The sequence below is a fragment of the Phalaenopsis equestris genome, unplaced genomic scaffold (genome assembly GCF_001263595.1).
Source record: "Phalaenopsis equestris unplaced genomic scaffold, ASM126359v1 Scaffold214330, whole genome shotgun sequence".
Classification (NCBI taxonomy): domain Eukaryota; kingdom Viridiplantae; phylum Streptophyta; class Magnoliopsida; order Asparagales; family Orchidaceae; genus Phalaenopsis; species Phalaenopsis equestris.
Window position 1 is genome coordinate 33,092 of NW_018233122.1, and position 26,400 is coordinate 59,491.

At 34.4% G+C, this 26,400-nt stretch overlaps 2 protein-coding genes across 3 annotated transcripts in view; one reads left to right on the top strand and one right to left on the bottom strand.

Annotated features, from left to right (window-relative positions):
- The window catches only part of LOC110037040 (probable aldehyde dehydrogenase), a gene marked incomplete at its 5' end in the record, with an annotated part of 41,520 nt that extends 27,865 nt beyond the window's left edge, over positions 1 to 13,655 (top strand). The window contains 5 exon segments of the mRNA XM_020741601.1: positions 3,446 to 3,535; positions 4,059 to 4,268; positions 9,157 to 9,267; positions 12,309 to 12,388; positions 12,990 to 13,655. Of these exon segments, the coding sequence (XP_020597260.1) occupies positions 3,446 to 3,535; positions 4,059 to 4,268; positions 9,157 to 9,267; positions 12,309 to 12,388; positions 12,990 to 13,128 (630 nt within the window).
- Positions 13,656 to 16,000: 2,345 nt separating this feature from the next.
- The window catches only part of LOC110037049, a 50,500-nt gene continuing 40,100 nt past the window's right edge, over positions 16,001 to 26,400 (bottom strand). The window contains exons 10-12 of one of the 2 annotated variants that reach the window (XM_020741612.1): positions 21,519 to 21,629; positions 19,854 to 20,091; positions 16,001 to 16,289 (exon numbers count right to left, since the gene is read on the bottom strand). In XM_020741612.1, the coding sequence (XP_020597271.1) occupies positions 16,179 to 16,289; positions 19,854 to 20,091; positions 21,519 to 21,629 (460 nt within the window). In that variant the 3' untranslated portion in view covers positions 16,001 to 16,178. The remainder of the gene's footprint in view (positions 16,290 to 19,853; positions 20,092 to 21,518; positions 21,630 to 26,400) is intronic. The other variant, XM_020741611.1, reaches the window with a different exon arrangement.

Here is a 26,400-nt window from a genome sequence, read left to right on the forward strand (position 1 = left end):
CAGATAAAATAAACCCTATTTAATCTTTGTATTAAATAGGGGAATTTGTCGGTCATATATAAAAGGTTCGCAGACTAAACGGATGTCACAAATCTCTTAGTTTGCTGGATTGGGTCTATCGCCGAGGTCTACACTTATCTTTCGGGAGGGTGTAGTATTCGCGGTATCAGACACGATTATGCAAACTATTGGACGAATGAGATCCATTTGGTCTCATTTTTCAAAAACTAAAACACACTACTTTCAAAACCCAAACTATATATCTTTTATATTTAAATTAAATCTCAAAAATTATTTTCATATATCATATTTTTCAAATAAATCTAATCAATCGAAAGAAAAAGTTGACCGACAATATATCATGATTCTATTCTAGAGCTTTTAGAAGTTTGGGAAGCAGAGTAGACAGGGAGTGGTTGTGGAATAGTAAGGTCATGAAATTATGGGTGATCGGCGATATTTTGAAAGGGATAGATGATGCTCGGTGGCTGTCCCAATTGAAACAGTGAGGCAGACGATGAAACTGGAGGTCGAGAAGGTTCACCACATGTTCTTGCATAAGTTTCTTCTACACCACTTGCAAATGAAAAATTATACATCACTAGTTAGGGTAGAAATTAGAGATACAATCTCTAAAACACAAACAAAATTAAAATTCCCTAAAAATAAGAAAATAAACTTATAAATAGTCTCTTAATAGAAAATAACCTAATTAGAAGGAAATCAATAAGAAAGAAATCAAAAGTAAATAAATATGCATAAATAGAAGAAAATCGAGCGGCTTTGTGGCTCCCTTATAGTTTCGTGATCACGAGATTGAATGGCAGTTTGCAGAATCCTGCTGTAAGCTCCTGCATCATGCCACCTTACCTGTGCATCAAAAGGCGAATTTCACTTTTTAAAAGTTAAAAAAGTGCTATTTTTGATGTAATATTGAAGATTTGCATGGTATAAATGTAAGAAGTAAAGGTTAGGTGTCAGATATGTAAGTACGTAAGAATTGGGTGCTATGAATGTAAATGCCCCCCAATCTGAAATAGATGTAAAACCTAGTAGTTATAGCATTCTGTGGCGCCTTAGTGATTACAAGTGAAGAAAAGAGGGGTGGGGGAGAGGGAGATGTTTATTTATACAATTATTTAATAAATTAATACATTAATAACAGTAATTTCCTATTAATGTCAAATTATTTAGTCACAGTTACGGATTTAATTCCTATTTATTATGTTAATTAGAGTATGATTCATCAATGGAAATTTTTTTTTAAGTCTTTTAGATGATCTATTACTAATTATTTTTCGTTATGGTGCAAAAAATTATTATTTATTTTAATTTTTAAATAAATACTAATCTTTGTAGTATCTTTAAAGTTACTAATACTTTGTTTCGAGTAAAATTTTATCTATTTAGCAATTATTACAGTAATTAACTAATATATAACCCTGCTGCTAACAAAAAATAATTAACATTACAATAAACAACTACTGATTAATGGGCTCCTGGTTATTTACAGAATCTGACAGTCAAGGCTATAATTTGAAGTAATTTTATTGAGTTGATTGACAAACATAGCCATGATTAGTTTGGTAATTAATTTCATTAGTATCTTACTGTTTTTTAAGTAATAAATAAGTATTTACATAGTTTTTATTTAATTTCTTAATTATTCTATAAATTTTCCACATAATTTTCCTTGCTACCAAACCATCATAGTGATTGAAGGTGAAGATTTGTAGATTCAGAAATTGGTTGGCAATAAATTTAACCTCTATATATTAGTTGTCTATTCAACTAGTTCTGATATTCTAAATCTCACTTGCAACCAAATGGACACAAATAAGTTTTAAGTGTTTTAGGTGCTTTTAAAAATTATCATACTTTAATCAAATAGCCAAACATGTTTTATTTCAAATCAAGACAAACAATATTAAAAAAAATAAAAATAAAAATAAAAAATAAAAAATAAAATTGATCCCAAATGCCCCCTTAAGAAAAAACATTTTAAAAAATATAAAGCTACTAATTTTACTATCTTGAACAATTTATTATAGCATTGTCATAAGGTTCACTATTGGTATGCCAATTTTTCAGTTTTTATTTTTGAATGACCTCGCATCACCGGGAGCTTGAATCAATGTTGTGATACACCTATCTATTGGCTATGTTAATGATTGATTGTGCATTATTTGCCAATTTTTATGCCTTAGAATATTTGTTGTTCCTTTGGGCATTAACTCTCATCTTCTCTGAATAATTCAAATCTGTTTTAACTGCGGGATTATCAATGAGGCAACTCTCTTGAGAAATACTCCCTAAGTTGAGTCTCACATTTTTATTCCAATTAAAATAATTGGCTTTATTTAACTTTTCATTCTTAATTTTAGCTACTGATGGAACCAAACTTATCACAACATTTTTCTGTTCCATAGTCACGAGTATTATCGAATATTCAAAAGGACTGAAACAACTGATCAAAATGATGCTGGAAAAATAATTAGTCGAATCACGCTTATGGATGGACTCCTTAACACGATGGCACACGACGACACAGACAAGGTGTTTAACAGAAACGCAGTAGAAGCTCTGGTCGATCTTGATCATCTAGGAGATAGAAGCACAATCCCTCCCCTTATGGCAACAAAAGACGAAGCTGACGAACGGCTTTCGGACGAAGAAGCTGAAAACAAAGTCAAAGGTAGACGAGATGATGCAAACCTTGTCACTTTCTGTTGGAAGCTGAAGACAAAGTAAAAGCAGATAAAGCAATGCAAACCCAATTTCTTCCTAGCTAAGTCATAATAGAACAATGAGCTTCTAGATGACGATGAAGTTGACATTCGTATGTTCATTTCCTAATCCCATTGACTTTGACGAGCAACTCAGATAAAGCCCATGAGTTATCTAGACTAGCAATTGAAACCACGTGATGCTGACGAACAATTCCAACTGCAGAGATGACACTATGATCCAAACAAGGAAGACGAGCCATCCAAACGGCAATTCATATCACGTAGACTATGCTAACGAACGATTCAAATGACAGACATGAGGCTCTGATACCATGTAACGGGGAAAACTTTATTTCTTCTTATGTCACTATTGATATGTTATATATTTATATACACTTATATCTTTATAGATTAAGAATATCTCTAATATAGAAAAGATTTACTTAAGATTTTCTCCTTTTTTTATAATAATCCATTTTGGCATTTGAATATTTCCAATTGTTCTTAAGAGCAAAAATATCCCTGTTTTTGATAAATTTATTTTTATTACTTACCATGTCTAACGGTTGTGATAAGATGGTTATTTTACTTCATATTTACTTCCGATCTTTTATTTTTCTTATAAAATTTTTAGATTCACTTGAGGCCTTATTAACTTTACAACTTTTCCGAGTTTTATCGTGAAACACTAAAAAAATTTATTTCACCTTTTGCAGAATTGGGCTTCAAGTTCTCTTGTTCCTCAAATGAAAGAGCTTGCAGAGAGAAGAAAATTGGAAGATTTAACAATAGGACCTGTTCTTACAGTAAGCCCCTCTATCTGATTCCTCAAAGCTAAAAGTAATGCTAACTGTTTGATTTCAGGAATACTGTATATATTGTTTGATTTCAGGAATGCTGCATATACTTATCTATCATTTAAAAAAAACGAGAATATCTTTAAATTCAAAAATTCATATCGCCCTAAGTATCTTATAGATTTACCATAAAGATTTTGGTAAGTGGAGCTTCATGTACTAAATTATTTTCACGGCAACTGAGAATAACTTCTAAGGCATTGATTAGCGAGATTTCTTCGAAGCAAGAGAATAAGAGACAAGTTTGAAATTTTTTTTCAGGTTTTTATTAGATTTTTACTTTGCTGCATTGTATATTGGTTAGTATGTAAATTACATTTTCCATTTTGTAAAATGGTACCTCTACCTTATGCGGAGCACAAGTAAGAAATGTGTAAGATCAATGTAACCAAAATATCTTTGGTATGGTCAATTGAAGTAAATTCCTGAAGGTTGATGTTGCTCTGACTGCTATTTAGCTTATCTTCCACAGGTTACAACAGATCGAATGGTGGAACACATTGAGAAGTTACTTGAAATACCAGGATCAAAGTTATTTTTTGGAGGCCAGCCCTTGGAGAATCATTCTATTCCAAAAATCTATGGTGCTTTGAAACCAACTGCCATTTTTATTCCTATTGATGAGATTCTTAAGGATAAGAATTACGAGCTAGTTACAACAGAGCTTTTTGGCCCATTTCAGGTAATACAAAGAATCTATACTCTGTAGAAGCTGAGCTTGCTACCATATTATCGCTTTCAATTGTTCATAATATATCTCTGGCATACTTAGTCAATGGAAGACTAGTTTCAGCTCTCTGGTCAAGTTCTTATTTGTTGGAAGCTCTTGTCCTGATAACCATGTCGAGTTTCAAGGAAAGCTTTTCTTTTTTTTTTGGAAAGTTTGCATACATACCACAATTTTTATTTATTTACATATCTAACACCCAAAGTTTGATATTTACACTTATAACAACTCGGTGTCATAAACGCATGAACAGATGTAAACTCCACTTTTAAAAGATAGTGATGGTGATAATTTTGATATGATGTTAAAGATTTGAGTGGTATGCATGTAAATGTGAATGTTTAGGTGTTAGATATTTTAGGTGTTAGATATAGATATGTAAATACATAAGAATTGTGTGGTATGTATGCAAATACCTCTTTTGTTTTCTAGGCTTGTCTTAGTGCAGTCATGGTTGGTCAAGGCCCTTAGGATTGTACATACCTTGTCCCATGACACATGCTGGACTGCCATAGAACGCTTAGTGCCAAATTCTTTACATTATAGTTGCATACCTTTTTTTTTGTTCATTTGGTTTTGTCTAGTTTTTGTAGATTGAGAATCAAATCATGTGGCAGCCAATCCATCTAAAGTGTGTATGTGTTCATGCTGGGTAGAGGAGAGAATGCCATGCAACGGCTAAATGGAAAACTAAGATATCCACTGTGATCATTTGTTTTTTTAATTAATTATTTATTTTTACATTTGGATAATGTAACATAAGTGCAGAAAAAGAAATACAAATAGGAGCTCAAGCTTTCTCATTCATTAAAGATGAAAAGGTTCAGAATTTTATAGTTCAATCATGGTTGTATCAGATGATGTAATATATATTAAATTTTTTTTAATATAATTTAAATTATATAATAGTGACACAATAATGATATTTCATCAATTCAATATGCACTATTTTAATTTAGGATGTCCACTTTTGATGGTTTTAAATATGGTTCTAAACCTAAATTATTGGACATTAATTTAATTATTTCCTCTATTTTTTTATAGAAATCTTTTATTCTAGTTATTCGATCAAAATCAAAACCTAAAAATTGATCAATATTAGAAATGACCAGGTCATCCAAAACCGGTGATACCGGACGAAACCCAAACCACAATGGAAACACATTCTCTGAATTCCAAATGAATTACAAACATGACACTTAAAAAGCAGGAAGTAACAACAAACAAAAATGAACAACATGGACAAGGAAAAATATCCGTGGCTGACAACGAGGATGGAGGCCGTTGGCAGTGGGTTGGCGGTTGATGGAAGATGGTTGAGGCTGAGGGGAGGCGGCAAGAGGGAATGGTGTCTGCTGGGAGATGTCTGCGGTTGCTGGAAGAGGCCTGGATGGTGGCAGGCAGCTGTAGGAGAAGGGCTGCGGTTGCTGGAAGTGGGTTGGAAGGTGGGGAGGGGTTGTGGTTGTTGGAAGAGAGTTGTGGGCCGGATGATAGCAGGAAACAGTATACTTGAAGGGTTGGACAGCAGCTATAACATGTGTCGGTGGCTGGGCAGCAGCAGGAGGTAGTCTAGACAGCAGCCGGATGGCTGCGCAGCAGCAAAAGGTAGTCTAGACAGCAGCCGGATGCCTGGGGAGCACTCGTAAGAGGGTGACGTGGGCTGGACAGCAATCGGAAGGGGGATGGCGTGGTCTGGACAACAGTCAGAAGGTGGTTTACGGCTGTTGGAAATGGGGCCAGAGGGGTTGCAGAAGAATAAATGTCTCGTTGGTGTCAAGCTACAGTCGGAGCACCACCCGGACTGTTGGAAATGATCACCACCTCAAACTAGATATAGCTAGAGCACCTTCTTGTTGTCGGCTATAGCCCCCACGGGGAAGAACGCCCCGAAGGCAACACTCATAAATGTGCACTCATAAAATCCTCCAATCAACACACAATGTTTATAAAAAAGATGGGAGTAGAGACTAGACTAGGTAAGTAAAGAAAATAAGCAAGGATTCAAGAAGAGTGGATAGGAAAGACAGGAGTTGGAAATGCAATACTATTATGAAAGGAGGGACTGATTAAAAAGGGGAAATTAGAATAGGAGAATTAGGAAAGGGAATTAAACCTAAAAGTGAACCGCGGTTACTGTAACAGCTACAGTAATGCGACCACTGTACTGTATCTGCTACAGTACCATGGCCAGTAAGCTCCCACGATCATCATATATATGGCTTTGAGGGAATAGTTTTATTATCTTGAGTTTGTTTCTTTTCCAGGCCTTTGCTTGTTGTTCGCGGTTTTGCTATGCAACAAACTTAACCCGTTTATCCTCGGGTACCTCCTTGTAATCAAAGATGCGTTCGATCGCTTGCAACTAGTTGGTCCATGGCTTTCGTCGAATTCCTATAGGCCTGTTTTGATGCTGAAATCCTGGTAGATGTTGAACATGGGTTTCTATCGTGGCCTCCTATAATAGTGAATGCCAAAGCGACATGGGCGATATTCATCATCATTGATGTCATCGCGGTGAAATGAATTTAGGTCGCCGTCGCGGTCTCCTCTTCGACTCTTGATGTCACGGTCGAGGGTAATGTCGCCCTGAGTTCCGTTGTCCATCTCGGCCAATTGTTGTTGCAAGCGACAAATCTATCAATGTATTTCTTTCCGGGTTGGGTCCGACGCATATCGGCGTGGTGACATGATCAGAAGTGTTTTGGAAATGAGTCGAGAGATTAAAGGAGAAAACAAGATAAGAAGGGAAAAGAAGGAAGAGGAAATGAAGAGATGGAAGGGAAAAAAATTTTGGGTGGCTTGGGTCGATGTTAGCATGGATTTTGTCATAGGTTTACGACACAAAATAATGACTCTGTCATGACCGTAGTTGACCGTTTCTTATAGATGACACATTTCGTCGTCTGCCACCACACGTTAGATGCATCTCATATTGTCGATTTATACTTCCGCGACATTGTTCAGCTTCATGGCATTCCCAGGACCATTACTTCCGATCGGGACATTAAATTCTTGAGCTACCTCTGGCAGACCCTCTGGGGCAAATTAAACACTTAACTCCAATTTAGCTCTACAACATATCCTCAGACGGATAGGCGGACCAAACTATTTAATAGGAGCTTTGAGAATCTTCTTCGATGCGTTGTTGGGAAAACATCAAACAATGGGATCTCATTCTCACTCAAGCCGAATTTGCCTCCAATGGATCAACAAGCCAGACTACAGGACACACACCATTTGAAATTGTGTACGGCAGCAACCCAATCACACCCCTTGAGTTTGTTCCACTTCTATGCCCAACAGATATCAACGAGGATGTTACTGAACGTGCTTACCAAATTCAACAACTCCACAAGGAAGTTGGTGAAATAATTTCTAAACAAAATCACAAATATCAAGCACATGGCAACAAATCCAGGAGAAAAGGTAACCTTTAAAGGAGGCCTTGTATGGATCCACCTTAAGAAAGAGCCATTTCATGTGAGAGCACACGGGAAACTCAAACTCAAAGTCGACGGACCTTTCTGCATACTTAAAAGGCTAAATGACAATGCCTACAAAATTGATCTACCGGGTCACGCCAAAATTTGGGCTACATTCAATGCAGTGGATCTCACTCCATACTATGAGGACCCAGAAGCTTCAACAACTGATGTCAAAGCTCCCTCAACTCTGAGAGCGTAGCCCGTGGGCCGAACAAAACACAGAGTTAGTTCAGACCTTCCCCTGGACCGGACCGGTCCACTGTATCATAATGTGCTTGATTCATTCGCTCTGCCTCGAGTCATTCACTTCGCTTTCCTCCTCCCCCATGCTCTATTCTTCTGCCTTCGCTCCTCGCTGTTGCAATCCTTCCATTTTTTACCTTCCTTTTTAAAATCTTGCCTTTGCTGTCTTCCCTTCCCCCCTATTTATGCTTGTTATTTTCTTAGCTTTAACAAGTGTTTTTCTTTGTGATTTCTGATTCTAGATCTGCCTCTATGGCGCTCCCTGTTCCCAGAGTTGAATCCTGTGTCAGGTGGTGCTTCGGTTGTACCCCACCGAGGTGGTAACTACCTCCCCACTTTACCATGTTCCCAACTACCTTGCAGCACTGCTCCTCCAGTGTTTATCCTGCCGGTCTCCTCCCACCAGTTGCTAGTCCCGCAGGTTCTCCACAACAACCACTGATTCACTCCCGTCAGCCCCTACTGAACCACCCCGCTTCCACCAGCAGGCTGCCAACCCTTTGAAGTCCTCCCTGTGACCATCACACCACCTGACCACACCTCCTCACCAGCCGGTCCTCCCTTGCGATCTTCTCTAGCATATCGCTCCGCCTTCCAGGGTTCCCTTGCCTCTCGTCCACTGCTACCCACCTCACATCGCTTCCAGCGAGTCTTCAGCTTCCTTTCCTCACTATCACACCGGATCCGCCACCATACAGGACTGTTTCTGCTCATGCTTAGTCCAATTCTGCATTTGCAATTTCATTTACCATGTGTTATCCCATTTGTCATTTATGTGTTATATCTTTTACTGTTTATGTGTTATTGTTGTAAGGATTCGTCATTGTATTCGTTTTTAAATACAAAAAAAATTTGTCTGGTGTCATAGTCGTGGTTTGGGTTAACTCCGGTATCAACCGGATTATTCAATTTTGTGCAGAAGTGGTTTCACACATATACCGAATTAGTTGGGGGACCGGCTAGTCAGATTGAATGATTAAAATAATGAAATATTATTGCTAGCGTTTTTGTTACTTGCTACATGTTAGAAATGTTACCTTGTATCAACAACCATGCAATGACTCTGTGAGGCTGTATTATTTTATAGGTGATTCTAATATTACTTCCAATAACAGATTATCACGCAATACAAGCAGGACCAGCTAACACTTGTGTTGGAGGCTTGTGAAAGGATGCATGCGCATTTGACAGCTGCCGTTGTTTCTAACGATCCGCTTTTCTTACAGGTATGATTTATAGCGAGAAAAATATCAAAATGATCTCTTGATTCTTTGTAGGGGTTCCTTTTAGTCCCAGAGTATATAAAAATGTCAATTTAGTCTCCCCTCTAATGTGGCCTAAAAATACTCATTATTAGATTCAATTTCAGCCTATATTAGAAAAGTGCGGGGACTAATTTGACATGTTAATATACTTTGGACTAAAATGACCCTATGTAAATGGTTTTAGGGCTTTTTTGCCACTTGATTTTTAAGTTTGTCATTTTTATTTAAAAATTTTAACCATTGATCTCATAAGGCTCTGTTATCATGCTAATGGTAGGTAGTTTGGATTTTTATTTAGAATTGCCTCTGTAGTACATTTTTCGTTTTTAAACGTCCATGATGAAAATGATCGTTTTCTGAGAATTTGGTCAAGTATCGCATGCTATGAGAAACATACATTTCTTTAAAGGCCTGTCTGAGAGGCACAATAATTTAATATGACTGGATTATGATTTCCTGTTGTCATGCTAATATGAATCGGGATTAATAGGAAGATTTACATGCATATCACTCAATTCCTATAGGTTTACATTTCTAACATTTAAACTTCAATTTTTACATACATACCACCTAATCTATGCATGAGAAGGTGTCATTTTTTAAAAGTTAAAATGGTGATATTGTTGGTATGATATGAAAGGCTTGGTTGCTTCAAATGTAAAAAAGCAAAATTTACGTGTTAGATATGTAAATTCTTAAGAATTGAGTGGTAAGTAAATGCCTTTAATTATTATGGTGCTTAGTATGAAAAATTGAGGATTCATATGTAATTAGCTAATAATCATTCTAACAATTCACTTTCTTTTAATGAAAACATTAACAGTTGCACGAAAATCAATAGAACCAAACTAGCCAATAACATATCATGTAGAAGAAAGAAAGAAAAAAGGAAGAAAAAGAAAACCGACTTAAAGAAAATTTGGCTTTGTTACAAGAAGATGACTTCCCTCTGAATCACTTAATTGTATTTGTATTGCATTCAAAGGAATTTTGTATCTAAACTCAAAGATTTAAAATTTAGATGATATATTTCATTCAAAGTAAAAGTTGTAAATTATTTGCCTCGGACAATTGTTTATAGACTCCTCATAGTCCAAGTTAAGTTGAGAATGGTACAGGACCAATCTTAATCTATTCTAACAATGCCTATCCACAATAGAAAGGTTCCATTCCCTTCCTACCATGCAGGATACGAAACAATTCACGTGAATTACATTTTTTATTAACAAATTAATAGAAAGATTTACATACGTACCACATAATTCCTATGTATTTACATATCTAACACATAAATTTTAATTTTTCTTATATACCGCCTTTGATATGCAAAAAATTTTTGTATTTCACAATTACAAGTTAAAGTTATATTTTTGATGTGATATGAATGATTTGGGCGGTATAAATGTAAAACATATAAATAATAAATGCATAATATTTGGGTGGTATGCCCCAAATAATTAAATGCCAAGAAGCACTGCATTATGCAGAGCGTGACAAGAACATAACATAAATGCCAAGAATCTTGTTTTGGTAGACAAATTGTCTATGTTATTTTAGTTGCACTTCTAAAATGGACAGTAGTACTTGCTTATAGTAGTGCAGTATGGTAGGGCTTTTAACGATTGTTCGAGTTAAACAATTTGGTCTTATTTTGTTCTAATCCAAGCCTGCTATACGTTGGTTGAATCCAATCTCCATAGGAGCCTGTCCTAAGCATTAAATTTAATCCGGAAAACATTATATATTTAATCCTGCAAACATATGTGCTTATATACATGTCTAGTGTCATGCATAAAAGCTTGATTATAAATAAGGGAAAGTTACATACATACTACAGTTCTAATGTATTTGCATATTTAATGCCTAAGCTTTGATATTACTTTTATAGAACTTCAGTGTCATAATCATATCAAAACATATGCATGAAAATGTTTATTTCACTTAAAAGCTAATAATATTGCTATTTTTGATTGGTGTTAAAATTTGAGTGTTATATATGTAACTATTGGAATTTACGTGTTAGATAAGTAAATATATATAAATTGTCGTGTATTTATTTAAATCGCCCAAATGAATAAATCGCCTTATGTTTCTCTTGCCCTTTTTAATATTGGGCAAGACAAGAGGAGCACCTTAGCATTTTTTTACAAAAAAATCTTAAGGCTTACGCCTTATTGTCTCATGGTATGCCTCACCTTGGATGAGGTGCACTTCACCTTGCAAGTTGTCTCAAATTTTTGAGGTTGTATGCAGTCTTTTTCAACAAAGAGCCAAAAGTAATATCAATATATCTCATTGGTTCACATGCTAAGTAAAATGAAATAAATGAAAATATATCCATAAGAGTTTATATAGTTAAAAGTTGTAACTGTCAATATAGTTTATTTTTATTGACTATTATTCATTTGGAAAAAAAAATAATTGAGATTATAAATGAAGAGGAATGAGAGAATATTGATATGATTGAGGATAAGGTGAGATCAACAATTCTTATGAAAATCCTTTGGGAGATGAGTAACTTTTGAATTTAAAAGTTTAAATGTTGATGGCTTGTATTATTACTTAAGTGGGTGGTAGCACGAGTGACAGACAAAGACTTGTGTCAAACTTATTTTATTTGTTATATTGTGATGTTTTAGTATTTAATTTTGATATCTTAGCGTTCTTTGATACTTTAATATTTATATGGCCTGTCATACTTTATTATTTGTAGTTAGTATATTAACATGTTATTTCTTACTGTGTAATTTATTACTCTTTATTTAGTTAGAATGTTATTATGTTACTTTTTAAATTTGTTAATATTTTAGAATATTAATATGTTTTTTATTAATTCACGCTTTGAATTTTATACAATAGTTGTTATTTTACATAATTTCTTGAATTTAATGCCTATGCCTTGAACTCCTTAAGGCTTATGCCACACCTCACAGACGAAAAATGCATCAATACTCAATTGTGCAATTTTTAAGTCTTCCCGTTGCCATGAATCTTCCTTGCAGGAAGTTCTTGGAAAGTCCATTAACGGGACGACATACGCCGGCATCAGGGCTCGAACAACCGGCGCTCCTCAGAACCATTGGTATGGCAAATATATGCTCCACAAAGGCTCTATTTCCGGGAAATTTAAATACATAACACAATTCTTTTGTATTTACATGTCTCACACCTTAACTTTCATATTTTTATACAACAGTACTTTGGTGTTTTAACCCTATGCATGAAAATGTGTATTTCACTTTTAAAAAGTGATAATAATATATTGTTGATGTGATATTAAAAATTTGAGTGCTATGTGTATAAATATGAATGTTTGGGTCTGAAAGTTGTAAATACATAAGAATTGTGTGCTATGTACGTAAATGCATCTCTCTTAAAAAGTTGAATCCCAAAATGATCCTCCAACTATTTATATGTAATCGATTTAGTCCACGAGTTTTGTAATTACTCTAATTTAGTCCCTCAAGTATTAAAAATTAATCAAAATAATCTCAACTTACTTCATTGACTACAAAAAAAAAGGGCCAATTGACATCAATTTTAAATAGATGGGGGACTAAATCTGAACACTACAAAATTTGGAAGTATTTTGCCAAAATTTGAATTGTGGGGAACCATTTTGAGATTTAACAACCCTTTTCTATCCAGAATCAGCATATTAACTGGGTACAACCTTGTTCCAGGTTTGGACCAGCTGGTGATCCAAGAGGTGCAGGAATAGGAACACCTGAAGCAATCAAGCTGGTCTGGTCTTGCCACAGAGAAATCATATATGATATTGGACCAGTGCCTCACCAATGGAAAATTCCACCTTCTACTTAGAATAAATCTGACTGGCAAGTGGATTTATTCAAAGGGAAATTTACATACCTAGCTCGCAATTCTTCCTAAACTTTCATATTTACATACCTAGCACTTCGCTGCTTTATACCTTGTGCTTGAAAACTTTCATATTTACCTATCTCACACCTGAACTTTCATAATTACAAATATCATATGAAAAGTAACACTCATTATCTCTTTCCATCCTTTGGTAAAGTTTTTTTTTTGTGTAAAAATGAAAGTTTAGGTGTGAGATAGGTAAATTTGTAAGAATTGGGTGCTATGTATGTAATTTTGTCTTTAAAGATTTGAGGGTTATGTGCCTAAATGAAAGTTTAGGTGTGAGTTATGCAAATAAATGCCCCTTATTCAAATTTCTTTTGGTGAATGGCTTTTTCTGGATTTGTGAGTTAATTTTTAATAAGTTTCTGTATTGATTACGAGTAAAACTGCATCTGCCATTCACATTCAATTTGATAAACAATTGTAATGAGCACATTGTTGTTTAGAATTGGAGAGAAGTTTGTTGGGCATCTCAAAATTTGTTGATGCTAGTTTTCATTTATTTGAGCATCAAATTCTTGCAACCACACGTAATAATTTTTCATCTAGAGCGCTTATTGCGTACGGACATCACATGCAAATTTGTGTGCAGTGTCCGATCTGGACCACTGAAATCCCTCTTTGTTTTTTTTGTTAGAATGGGGCCCATTCTAAATTTTTTGACGGTGCAGATCAGACAATGCACGCAAATTTTGCTTGCGGTGTCCGCACGTACTAATTTTTCATCTATTTGTATCTTAGGGGGATATTTACATATATACCATCCAATTCCTATGTATTTACATATATAACACTTGAATTTCAATTTTTTGACATACGTACTAGTGTGTGTGTGCATGAAAATGTGAATTTCACTTTTCAAAAATTAAAATGATGGTTTATTTGATGTGATATGAAAGATTTTGGTCATATAAATGTACGAAGTAAAATTTATCATTTTATTAAAATTGAAAGGTAAGATCCTGCATGTAAGACGTATGCAGCGCTGCGTACGTAAGTGAGGTTATTCAGAGGGTTATATTCGCGTTATACCCTCTGTAACATTCCTGTAACCATCTGTAACCTACATGTAACCTAGAAATATATGAAAATAGAAGCTCAAAATTTATTAGAAGTTACAAGTAGGTTACAGGTAAATTACATGGATGTTACAGGGGTATAAAGCTGATATAACCCCCTAATAGCATCAGCAGATGTCTTATTTACGCAAATATTTCTCTTATATTTGAGTGTTTTTTTTGCATGCGGAATATTTTTTTCATTGGTTTATCTAAATAAAAATTGAAAATAGCTTCAATTTAGATATAATTTTTTAGAGAAGTTTCATACTACTCTGCTGAGCCTTTATCAATCACTTTGGGCTTTGTTTATATCATAACATTTAAGAGGTTCTAAATTTTATATTTTACACCATTTTATTAACAGGTTTACAAAACATTCCTTAATTTTATGGCATAAAAATCAGCACAAATAAAAATTTTTCATTAATTTCATATTATATAGTTTCATAAAGCATTTTTTAATTTCTATTTTTGCCTTACGACTATAATTAGTAATTTAATCATTTTTTTTCATCTTTATTGAATAAAATTTAATATCATAAGTTTTCTTCGTATCCTTAAGAATATTTCCCAACTAATTCCACATTTTAACAGGGGTTTTTGTGCAAATTCAAAAATTGTGATGAGCCCAAGAGACAAAATAATGCCATCTAATAAGGATTAAATCAGTTGTAAGACTTGATAGAATATCCCTCTAATGATGATTAATCGTGCTAAAGGTAGGGCTGTTAAAACGGTTAGTTGTTCGGGAACAGCTAGTGTTCGGCTCGTCCGTTAAGTTAATGAGCCGAACAAAAAGAAAAATTTGTTCGTTAGTGTTCGACTCAAAATACTACTCATCGACACCCACCCACCCCCTCACACGCACATGTATTAATGAGTGGTATTTTTAAAAAAAATGGTGGACTACAAGGCTACAAAGATTTCTAATCAATTACAAGTATTAATTAAAAAAATAGATTTAGATTTGATGTTTTAATATAAACAATAATTTTTAAATCATGTCGCAATCTTTAATATCTTATGACTACGTAATTAGGGTTGTTCGTGAACAACTTGTTTTCGACTTGCTAAGCAAACAAGCCGAACACGAATACACTTTTTTAGCTCGAAATATAAACAAGCCGAACACGAGCTGATCCTGAGCTCGATCGTATTCGGTTTGTTTACACCCCTAGATACAGGTGAATAAAATTTAAATTTACCCCTCTACCGCTTTCATCCATAAACTAAAAAAAATAAAAAAAATAAAAATAAAAAAAGCATTTACATACATACCACACAATTCTCATATACTTAAATATCTAACATCCAAACTTTCATATTTAAATATATGCCACTTAAATTTTGGACATTACATTAAGAATATCACTATAACCATCTTTTTTTTAAGAAAAATAAAATTCACACTTTCATGCATAAATTTTAACACCGAAAGTGTTATATTTAAATATAAATATGACACGAGTTAGACATGTAAATCAATATATATATATATATATTTGTGCAATTACATTTAGACCACCCAAAACTTGCTATTTCCAAATCAACCACCCTATTTCATCCGATTTTCAATTTCTCCCTCAAACATCAAAATTCATGGTAAAAACTCAACCCATATTTTCATGTTTCATCAATTTCTCAATAGTTTGATCGTGACACGCATAAATACACAGAATCGACAGCTCAAAAAAATCACATGGGTGATTAATTTATAAATTTCAATATTTTGAGTGGTCCTTATGCAATTATCCCTTTCTATTTTCCTTTACCCAGCCCCCAAATGCTCATTGCAGATATAAGCTATGATAATTAAATATATAAAACCAAAATTATATTCATATCATGTTGTGCTATAATTTGGGGTAATTGTATGTACAAAAAATAAAAATAAAAAAAATAAATGCAAATGAAAATTCGGTATGATCATTTGGGTGAGAGAAATTGAACCCGAGCAAGATTGTATTCCTTTCCAGCTATCCAAACAGCAGCCTGCGACCATTGGATGTCTTCCCACTCCAAGTTCTCTTCCATTACCTACAAAGAACCCAAAAATATTCAACATAATAAATAAATAAAGCAGGATTTACATAAATACCACACCATTTTTATTTATTTACATATTTAACACCTAAACTTTCATATTTATAAGCATAGCATCGCAAGCACCGCTATGATTAACTTTTAAAAATAAAATACATCTTTTTTACTTTGCATGGGTTTATGAAACCAAAGTGTTGTGAATATACATACATCAAATTTTAGGTGATAGATATGTAAATACATAAGAATTGTGTGGCATGTATGTAAATCACCCATAACATCAAAAGCTCAAAAGAATCCACCTACATTAATCTCAATCATGCATCAAAGGAATGACAAAAGAGTATGATAAGAAATAAATTATTATATTTAATTCTTGCAATTATTTGGAATTCCATTGAGTTTCCAATATATTGCATTTACTTCTAGAAAGTAGTTGGAATTAGTAAGTATAATGAACACTATCAATGTATGTTAAGTATTGCAATCATTCATACAATGTGCATGATTTGAAGGAGCAAAACTTGCAATAGTTGGTTACCCAATCAATGAAAATAAAATTGTTATTATTCTCTCAAATTCATATTCATTATAGTATCGAAGTGTTGATCCAAAATCGCTCCCTCCCACTTAGCTGCCCTCGCGCGAGCCACCAACCCTTCTTGCGAAGAAGCTTGTCCCATCCCCGACCAATTTTTCCTTCAAAATTGATCTCCACAACAATTATTCCTACAACATCAAAAAACTCTTTTAGCAAGAACGAAACACGATCTATTCTCACAAACATCACTACATCTATATATCCCTCCATAATCGATCTTTATTCAACATATCAACCCCAGCACCATTTAAACAATCTCTGCCAATTATCGCTAACGGCAAAATCCAAGTTCATGGTTGTCATCCAAAGTCTCTTTGACTTTGTTGATGAAAGCATATCAATGGATACTACACGGTCAACACATTCTCAATTGAATCATTTGGTTGCACCATGTATAGTTCCCTTCATTCCTCGTATTTAGTTATCTCAATAAGTGTGGAGAATTCTATCCACGATTTATGCAAACCCCGTTGTGTGTTGATATCTACAACTCAAAAATTATCTCGAAATCATCACCAAAGGCTCTAGTTTAGCACTTTTAAATTCATTATGGAAATCATGATCGAAGTCGATGAACTTGCCATCATAGGTAAACTCATGAAAATGAAATACATTGTTGAAAAGATAAATTATAGTCATGGCAATTTAAGTACTTCAACTAAACCTATATTTTGATGAGCTACATGAAAATTTGATCATCTTTGGCTCTATTACAGTCACGAATAAGAGGAGACTACCCAACTCTGATCAGGAACAACCCAACTAAAACCAACATGGCCAACCCAAAATGTTAGTTTAGACTTCAAAACTTCGGCTCCCTATACTTCCTATACCAAATCCTTTGTACGATCTTGAAACTCATGCCACCTCACAACACCATCAAAGCTGTAGGCACGCCTCCCACCATCCCATGCCTTCGATACTATCAATTTTTTTATGTTCAAAGCCGGACAGCTAAATGTTGTCCTACATGCCAATCGTCTCTTCAACAAGGCAAACTCCAACCCTAAACCCTAAACCCTAAACCCTAAACCCTAAACCCTAAACATCATTATCTATGTCCTTATTGTAATAATTGTACTTCAACGAAAATTCATGAACTCACTTTCTCATTTTTAATATTGTGTCTACGTCCCAACCTAGAATTAAATTTAATGATATATGCAATTCTCTAGTAATTTCTGATGAATTCAAAACCATGCAATATATGCAGACTATTTCACCAAAAACATACAGCTTTATCCCATCAAAAGAAAATATGATTTCTTGTTGTCTTCCCTCATTTTCATCAACTAGTACAAATAAAATTTACCAACTCGTTACACTTCTGATCACCCCTAAACACAATGTTGTTCTGAATGTTGTCACCATCATTTTATTGAGATTGATCCCTCCTTGCTCTCCCATGAATCACTTCCCATATTGGATCATGACTTTCTTGCAAGTTGCAACCACCTATCAAATCAATTGAATGTCTGTTTGATTACCTTCTCAATTACCAATAACTTCTGGATTTTCGGCATCTACACTAGCCTTGGCTACAACCTTATAAATCTCATAAAATTAACCCCACTCCATCCCATCCTTCTAGAATATTCTTTAATCAAAGTGCAAATATCTATCGTGATCCTGTCACACACAATATGTCATTATGTTTGGTTTCAAAGTTCCTCCTACAACAAAGTCGATCGAGTCCTAGATTAATCATATTCAATTGTGTTCTTCATCCTTGTATCGCCACACTTGACACTATCATTGACTCCCTCCCTGCCATTACCAAACTCGAAATTCATTGGAAATCGACTCCATTGCAACCAACCATTAACCACCAATAAATTGTGCAAACCACAATTTGTTCACAAAAAGCTACCAACTATCATTAACCATTTAATTGAACCACTCCACCAGTTAAGCCAAACTCCATAACTAAAAAAAAACCCATCTAATCATGGCCTTAACACCAATAAACTCGTTCCCAACATCTAATTAGCAAGACCCAAAAATAACACTAGCTCCTCACATCAAACCCAATTCTACCTTCTGATACACCTTCCAATACCCATAGAAAAGCTATCATGAGAAAACTAGCGTCTTCAAAACCATTGATAAACTATCGCTCCAAGCTCACCTTCAAACAAAAAATTGACCTTGACAAAAACCCAAAACAACAAAGATCTACAGTGGCATCAATCCATGTCCAAAGAGCTTCATGTCTAAGCAGCACAGGCAAGTTGGATTCAATTTCATTCAATTCATCACAAAATCTTATTGGTTGTAAATTGATTGTTTACACTAAACGCCTCTATGATGGGCTAATATTAAAATGTTCAAAACATGCCTCCTTGCTAAGGGCTTTCAACAATGCCCCAACATAGAATACTAACACACATTCAACCCCATAGGGAAACATGCCACACTTAGCCTTATTCTCAACATCGTCATCAATAAAAATTAGTCTTCACCAACTAGTCAACAATGCCTCCCTCCAGCACACTTAATTGACAATGTGTATATGGCCCAATCCCCATTGTTTATTAGCAAGGAGGCATATTTATCTGCAAACTCAAAAAGGCTCTAAAAAATTTTAAAAAAGGGCATTTACATACAAACCACCCAATTCTTATGTATTTACATATCTAACAACCACACTTCACTTTTTACATTTATGCTCATAGACAATATTTGAGTATTGCTCACTTAACATCGACCTTAGCCGAGCTCACTTGGTTTATCTTCATGTACACTTCCTCAATAAAATGCAGAAAAGTAAAATCTACATGACCACACAATCTACACTCCAAATAGGCATAGCTCACCTCAAAAAGTTGGAGCACTTAAGATTTTGCATATATCTACATTATAACTACATTTGATTTATAAAAAAGAAAAACCTTCAAATAATAAGAAATACCACAAGATGCTAAATAAGTAATGACATGTAAAATAAGTAGTCTTACAACAAGATACTCGGTGGGTAATGGGATGCCAATGGACCGCATCATGTTTTCAGGAAGAGCTTTTTTACAACGCGACCAACGAAACATGTCTACTATATTTTTTCCATCAATTTCATTCCAATCACATGCTTGAACAGGTGAGTTGTGACACTGATGCTTTTCGTGAAATTCTCGAGTTTGTAATGATGCGGATGCGTTGTTAAGGCAGGCCTTCTCCCCATTGAAGCAGAGCTCATACCTGCGACGGAAACAAACAAACGAAAAACAAACAACTTGAAAACATAGCAAAGAATATTGTTAATATGAAGGATATAGTTTGTCATATTCAATAACTTCATTATTTTACTTTATTGAAAATGCAGATTCACTGGTCACATCAGGGCATATCTTTCTAGTTCCCTACTCATTTATTTATAAAAATTTACTTACGTAGCATATCAATTCTTATGCATTTACATATTTTACACCTAAACTTTTATATTTACATACAAAGCACTTGGTGCTTTAAATGTATGCATGAAAAGGCATATTTCAGTTTTAAAAAGAGGTAAAAGTGATATAATTTTGATGTGATGTTAAAGATTTGAGTGCCATGTGTCTAAATATGAAAGCCTAGGCGTGAGATATGTAAATACAATAGAATTGTGGCAATGTATATAAATGCCGCTTAATTTATTTTTCTAGTTTCCTACTTGATGCAGAAAATATGCATGCTTTTGAAGATATTCCAATGGCACACAGATGAGCACAAGCTAACTGCAGATAACTGCATTTTGTCATTTAAGGTGCTGAGGAAATCTAAAGTAAATATAAAACCCTAAAACTATTGTACTTTTCCTAAAAAGATTTTAAATAAAAAAGAAAAAGGTACCATTTTGCCTTATTATCAAACTAATGCTACCCAAAGGAAGAAGTACCTGAGTTGAGTAAGATAATGAATAAGCGGCAGAAGTTTACAAGTCAAATCCAGGGATGGAAACCAATCACACAAATCTTACAAAGACCGACAAAATGTGCACATGGTAGAACTCAAAGCTAAGACCAACAATGCAAAACAGAAAACTTAAAATTCAAAGCTATGAAATGCTCAAAAAGAATATTTCGGCAATACAAAGAAAAAAATGAGTAAAGTGTCAAAATAGTCCCCAAAATATTTACATGGGGTCATTTTAGTCCCAGAGTTTATAAAAGTGCTAAATTAGTTCGCAGACTATTTTAATGGGGGCTAAAATAGTCCTCACTAGAGACTATTTCAACCAATATTAAAAGAGTCCTAGAAATTGACACTTTTATAAAGTTTGAGACTAAAACGAGCTTGTAAAGAGTCAGAAGATCATTTTAACATTTTTCTTGAAAGAAAATTGTAGCTAACAAAAAGCTAGCATAACATCCAACAGAGAGCTAATTAACAATTTCAACAGTTACTTAAGAGCAAAATTTTCTCATATACAATATAATTTCATTCATCCTGATTGGTGTCACATTTGCCAAAAAATTAGCAAAAACTTGGTTACAACACCTGATATAGAAATTGATTCGGTAAAATATTGATAAAGCATCTAATAAACCCTTTGAAAAAATTAATGGAGGTTGGAATGAGCGACAAATTCAATCAATAAATAATCACCCTATCTATGCTGCGCACAATTTAAACAATTTTCATACCTGTTAAATTGTGTTTCCAAGTACAGCACCTCTCCTTTCTTCAGTCTCGCTGATGTGTAAAGAGGCTTTCTCATTCCCCTATCGGCAACAATGCTAACACTGTATTTGATCCTGAAGTAATTAGCATTTGGAGAAGAGTCAAATGACCATTTGGATGAGGCATATTTATTTTAAAAGTAACATTTTCTGTCAGGAGAAAAAAAAAACTATTTTCTCAATAGAAGCACAAGAAACCCATGCTAGGAACTTGCAAAGAAAAAGGTTTTCATGCAAGAATAAAAAATGGTCTTTCAGAAATTGAAACAATGACAATAAGATGACATCCCAATTATACTATTGAGCATATAAGGCTTACATAGCCTAAGATAATTATTTCAAGTAAATGAGTTGGTTTGTTCTCCTATAATTTCTATTTTATAGTCTGATTATGTTTATGACATGTCCAACCTTCATTAGTAACAGTTAATGATTTAAATACTGGACCTCTAATGTTTTTTTACATAGAATTAAGAGAAACAAATGTCTATGATACCAGCCAGCGTAAATGAGGCTTTTTGTGCAATAAATTTCCTAAATGGTCAAGAAAACGGCTATAAAGTTCAGACTATAATTTTCAAATGAAAGCCATAAAATTAAAAAAAATCACTCATTACAACACGATACTTAAAATACTTGCAACTGAATATACAAATATATATTAGGAATTACGGAACTTTTATTTCAATTTTTAGGAGAAGTTGTCGAAGATGACAATGAAGGTTGAGTGATATTGAGTGGGAAAAGCCTTTCTATCTAGTTGTGCACTTAGAACCAGAAGTTGGATTTTTAAGTCATTTATCGAGTCAACTCAACTGGTGTGGAATTTAGCCTCCTCCAATTGATTAAGAAAATTCACATTCCTGGTAAGTCATGCTGCACGTGCACACCCACACCCACACCCACCACCAACTTCTCTTTTTGAACTATTCTTTTCCCCAATTTTTTTGGCTATTAGGTTAACGGTGAAATTGATAAGTCGCTAATGTTCTTGGTTTCACTGAGAACACATTATTTACCTAAAAATCGAAGAAGTCAAGAAAGAAAGTGTCAACAAAAAGAAATGGCTGTTTCTATTTAAAGATCCAAAGATATGTTGAGGTTTGATTAAACTTAATAATGTTATGATTAAATTTGAGCTTCCTGGCAAGCCAGCTTATTTCCCGTATACCTAATTCCGCTTACTCGAAGGTTATAAATGTTTGCATGAAATTCCTCTATTCTTTTGTGTTCGAACCGCAAAATAAAACCATCCCTCATTCGCATGTTTTACCCCCATAACTCCCTCATTTTCCTATTCACAATACTCTATTCCTATTCATCCTTCGTGTTCTAGACGTTCGCATAAGCCCTTGCCTGCCCTCGTCTCCCGTCATGCACGAATCTCACGACTCAGCTCTTCTCACTCGTCTTCTTCATCGTTCGTAACCCATGCACATACAAAGTTCCATTCATTTTTTTGGTAGCACATGACAGGATCGAAGTGTACAAAAAACGGCCAAAACTTCCATCTTTTCCTCACTATTCCACCCCGATCACCCCATGAAGCTTCTTTTGCCCATACCAAAAACCGAACTGTAATCACTTCGAACTTCTCACACTCCAAAAATCACAACCCCTTTGACTTCTGCAAGGTGCAATCCTCCGTCCTTAATTTCGCAAGATCAGCCTAACAAAGCCTTAACGCTCGTTTGCCTCCCTGCTTCGCTCCTTTCCTTTGTGTTTTCCATGTGTAGCGTCTCTTCCTCACTCCCCGTTCTTTCGGTCAAGTACGAAGCTTCAACGCCTAAAACTCCTTATGTTTCTTGTTTGAAACTCCCTACAATGCTTGTTCGAGCTTGAGAGCAAAACTAAACCGAAAGAAAGCCCCAACTCGTATTCAAATTCATGCTTCTTCCTTTGTTGTTGTCCAGTTAACTAAAATTCCCAAATTATTTTTCAATTTAACTTACAACCACCCAAGCCACTTCTACTCAAACCGAGCCTTTATTTCCCTACTTAGATGGTTTGGTCACATTAAATGCCGACCGTCTGATAATCCGGGTAGGAGAGTAGATGTTTTATATTCAACTTATGTTAAGAAAGGCTGAGGTAGACCTAGAAAGGCTTGGGCATACTGTAAAAAAAAAGGATCTTAATTTATTATAATTAAATAAAAATATGACATTCATTAGGACGCAAAGGAGCAAGAGGATTCATAAAATCAAGCACCAGTGGTCTAGTGGTAGAATAGTATAATTCCACGGTACAAACCTGGGTTCGATTCTCGGTTGATGCATTTTAACTTTAGCAATAATACATTTTTATTTAGCCGACCCCACTTAGTGGGATAAAAGCTTGTTTTTGTTGTTGTTGTTGTTATTATATAAATACAACAAAGAGAGAAAGTCGATTGTGTTTTTATTTTTGCTGACACCACTGTCGTGGCAGCCAATCTTGCTCGAAAAAAGGTATAAAAATGGGGCAAGGGAACTTTTTTTTAAAATATTCATTCAAGGAATCTTGAATACCTGTCCAGAGAATGAAGTGCCATCAAGGAAAATTGTGTACTCATTTGGAAATATTTTTATAAAAAAGGGAATTTTTAATTACTCCTCTTGGAAAACGCGAGCACATATCCAGAGAATTAAGTACCGTTGAAGAAACATTGAGTGCCTATTTAGAAAAATGCATGCTTGTGATTTGATCTTTTGCAAGAACGTTGAAGGCCCAACACGTCTCTTAAAACCGGTGGGTTATGAAATTTATTTTGTCTTTCTTGAATATCACATATGGCATTAAAGAAAAACAAGTGTTACAAAAAAAAACACAAAATAATGCCTCCTAGTCATTTACAAATGGGCCTTATCCTTTTGCAAAAAAAAAAAGGATCAAGATCACTAATGTATCAAAAAACAAAATTCCTATCCATGGCCATCTTGGCAGAAATACGAGCAACTCTGCTATTACTCCTGAAGGTGTGTTGAAAAATGACTTCTTTGAATCTGAACGAAAAGCCCAAATTTGGATTGTCGGGGAGAGAAAGTTGGCATTGCCTTATATCCATGATGCTTCCAAAAATAATTGATGCCATTAGAATTGTCACTTTCAATGATGATATCTTTGCCTTCAATCATCCAATCCGCAATAAGCTTCGGGAGTGACAACACCGCCAATTTTTCACTTGGGCAATATCCCAAAAGAAGTTGTAGCCCCTTGGTTAGAAGAAGCTCCCCCATATTTTCCCAAAGGATGACCCCAATGCCAGTCGAACAAGATGAATGCAAAACCCCACCGACATTCATTTTTATCCATCTCGCTGGGGGAGGGGGTTTACAACGAAGAGGATCCAGACATTTGGGAAAGCTGATTGGCACCCCAATGCTCCAAAAATAAATAAAATGAAGGGTTGGTGAAAGCCTCGAGTAAGTTAGAAGAGTCTTCAATGAAGGGTGACGTGATACTGACCAATGAGTCTTTTAAGACAAGCGATCAGACTATCAGTCACCCAATGCCCCATGATGGGAGTAGACCCCGAGAGACTATCAAATTTTCGGGTGACTTTGAATTGCAAATAACTAAAAGTTTTGGAATATGTGAACTTACAAAATCATCTAAAATGTGAATCATGTTAACTTGAAAAATATTTTGAAATGGGGTTTTTTAAATTCAAATATAGGCTCTTAGGGCTTAAAAATAATTTGAACTTAGACTTTTACACTTAGGCTCTTGGGGCTTAAAAATAATTTAAATTTGGGTTTTTAAATTTAAGCTCTTGGGGTTTAAAAATAATTTAAATTTGGCTTTTAAAGTTAAAATTTAGGCTTTTTGGGGTTAAAAACATATTTCAAACATGAAGAAGCTCTTAAAATTTTAAAACTCACCACCAAATTTGCAACATCACTTGCTAGTGAACAAAAGACAATTTCTTTTAAAGCCCAAAAATGAAATTGTATAATCTAAATTCACAATATTCTTGCAAACACTCCAAGTTCTAAATGAATGCAAGGTATATAAACTTCAAAGCTATTTCTTGATTCAAATGCAATATTTAAATAAAAAAATTTGTGCGAGCGCTTTTAAGACTTATATGAATGATGAGGTGAATACTCTTATGCTATAAACATTTTAAGATGTTTATAAAAACTAAGTTCCATATTAGATTCAATAGTTCAAAGATGCCAACATACTAAACATTTGATATAAAGTTCATATTAAATTCATAGTTCAAAGATACCAACATACTAAACATTTGATCACGAAGTCAGTGAATGCTAAGTGGGCAAAATTAAAATCAATGTTAATTCACCTACATGTGCTCTACCAAATTAAATAAGTATTTAAATTTAAACGGTATGAGAATGTTGCACAAGTTAAGTTAAATGTTCACTTACTCTGATAAGCATGTAAAGTTCATCCAAAAAATAAATTGATTATTTTAAAATTAAGTACCCTCATAGGTTAAAAAGTCAAATTCAAGATAATCAAACTACAAATAAGTTTGACTCAATTAGTTTTGATCCTCCTCTTAAGAATTGGAGTCAACGAGTCTAGTAAGTTTTAATAATGTCCAAATCAAAGATATAAGATTTGCAAATATAAATCACCTAGTTTAATCATCCTTCTCATAAAGACCGGAGTTGACAAGACTATCACTCTATATATGTTCAAGTGTTGTTCAAATAAATTAAAAAATAACTATTTTCGAATATCTAATCCCCGATGATGGTCGAGTTGATACAAGATTTTAACGGGGAAATCAATGTTTCAAAATAGCCAATAGAAATATTCAAGTTAATATAAATCACTTAAAATACTTAAAGTAAATCTTATTCATACTCCACAATAGTTTATCAGGAGTGAAAAT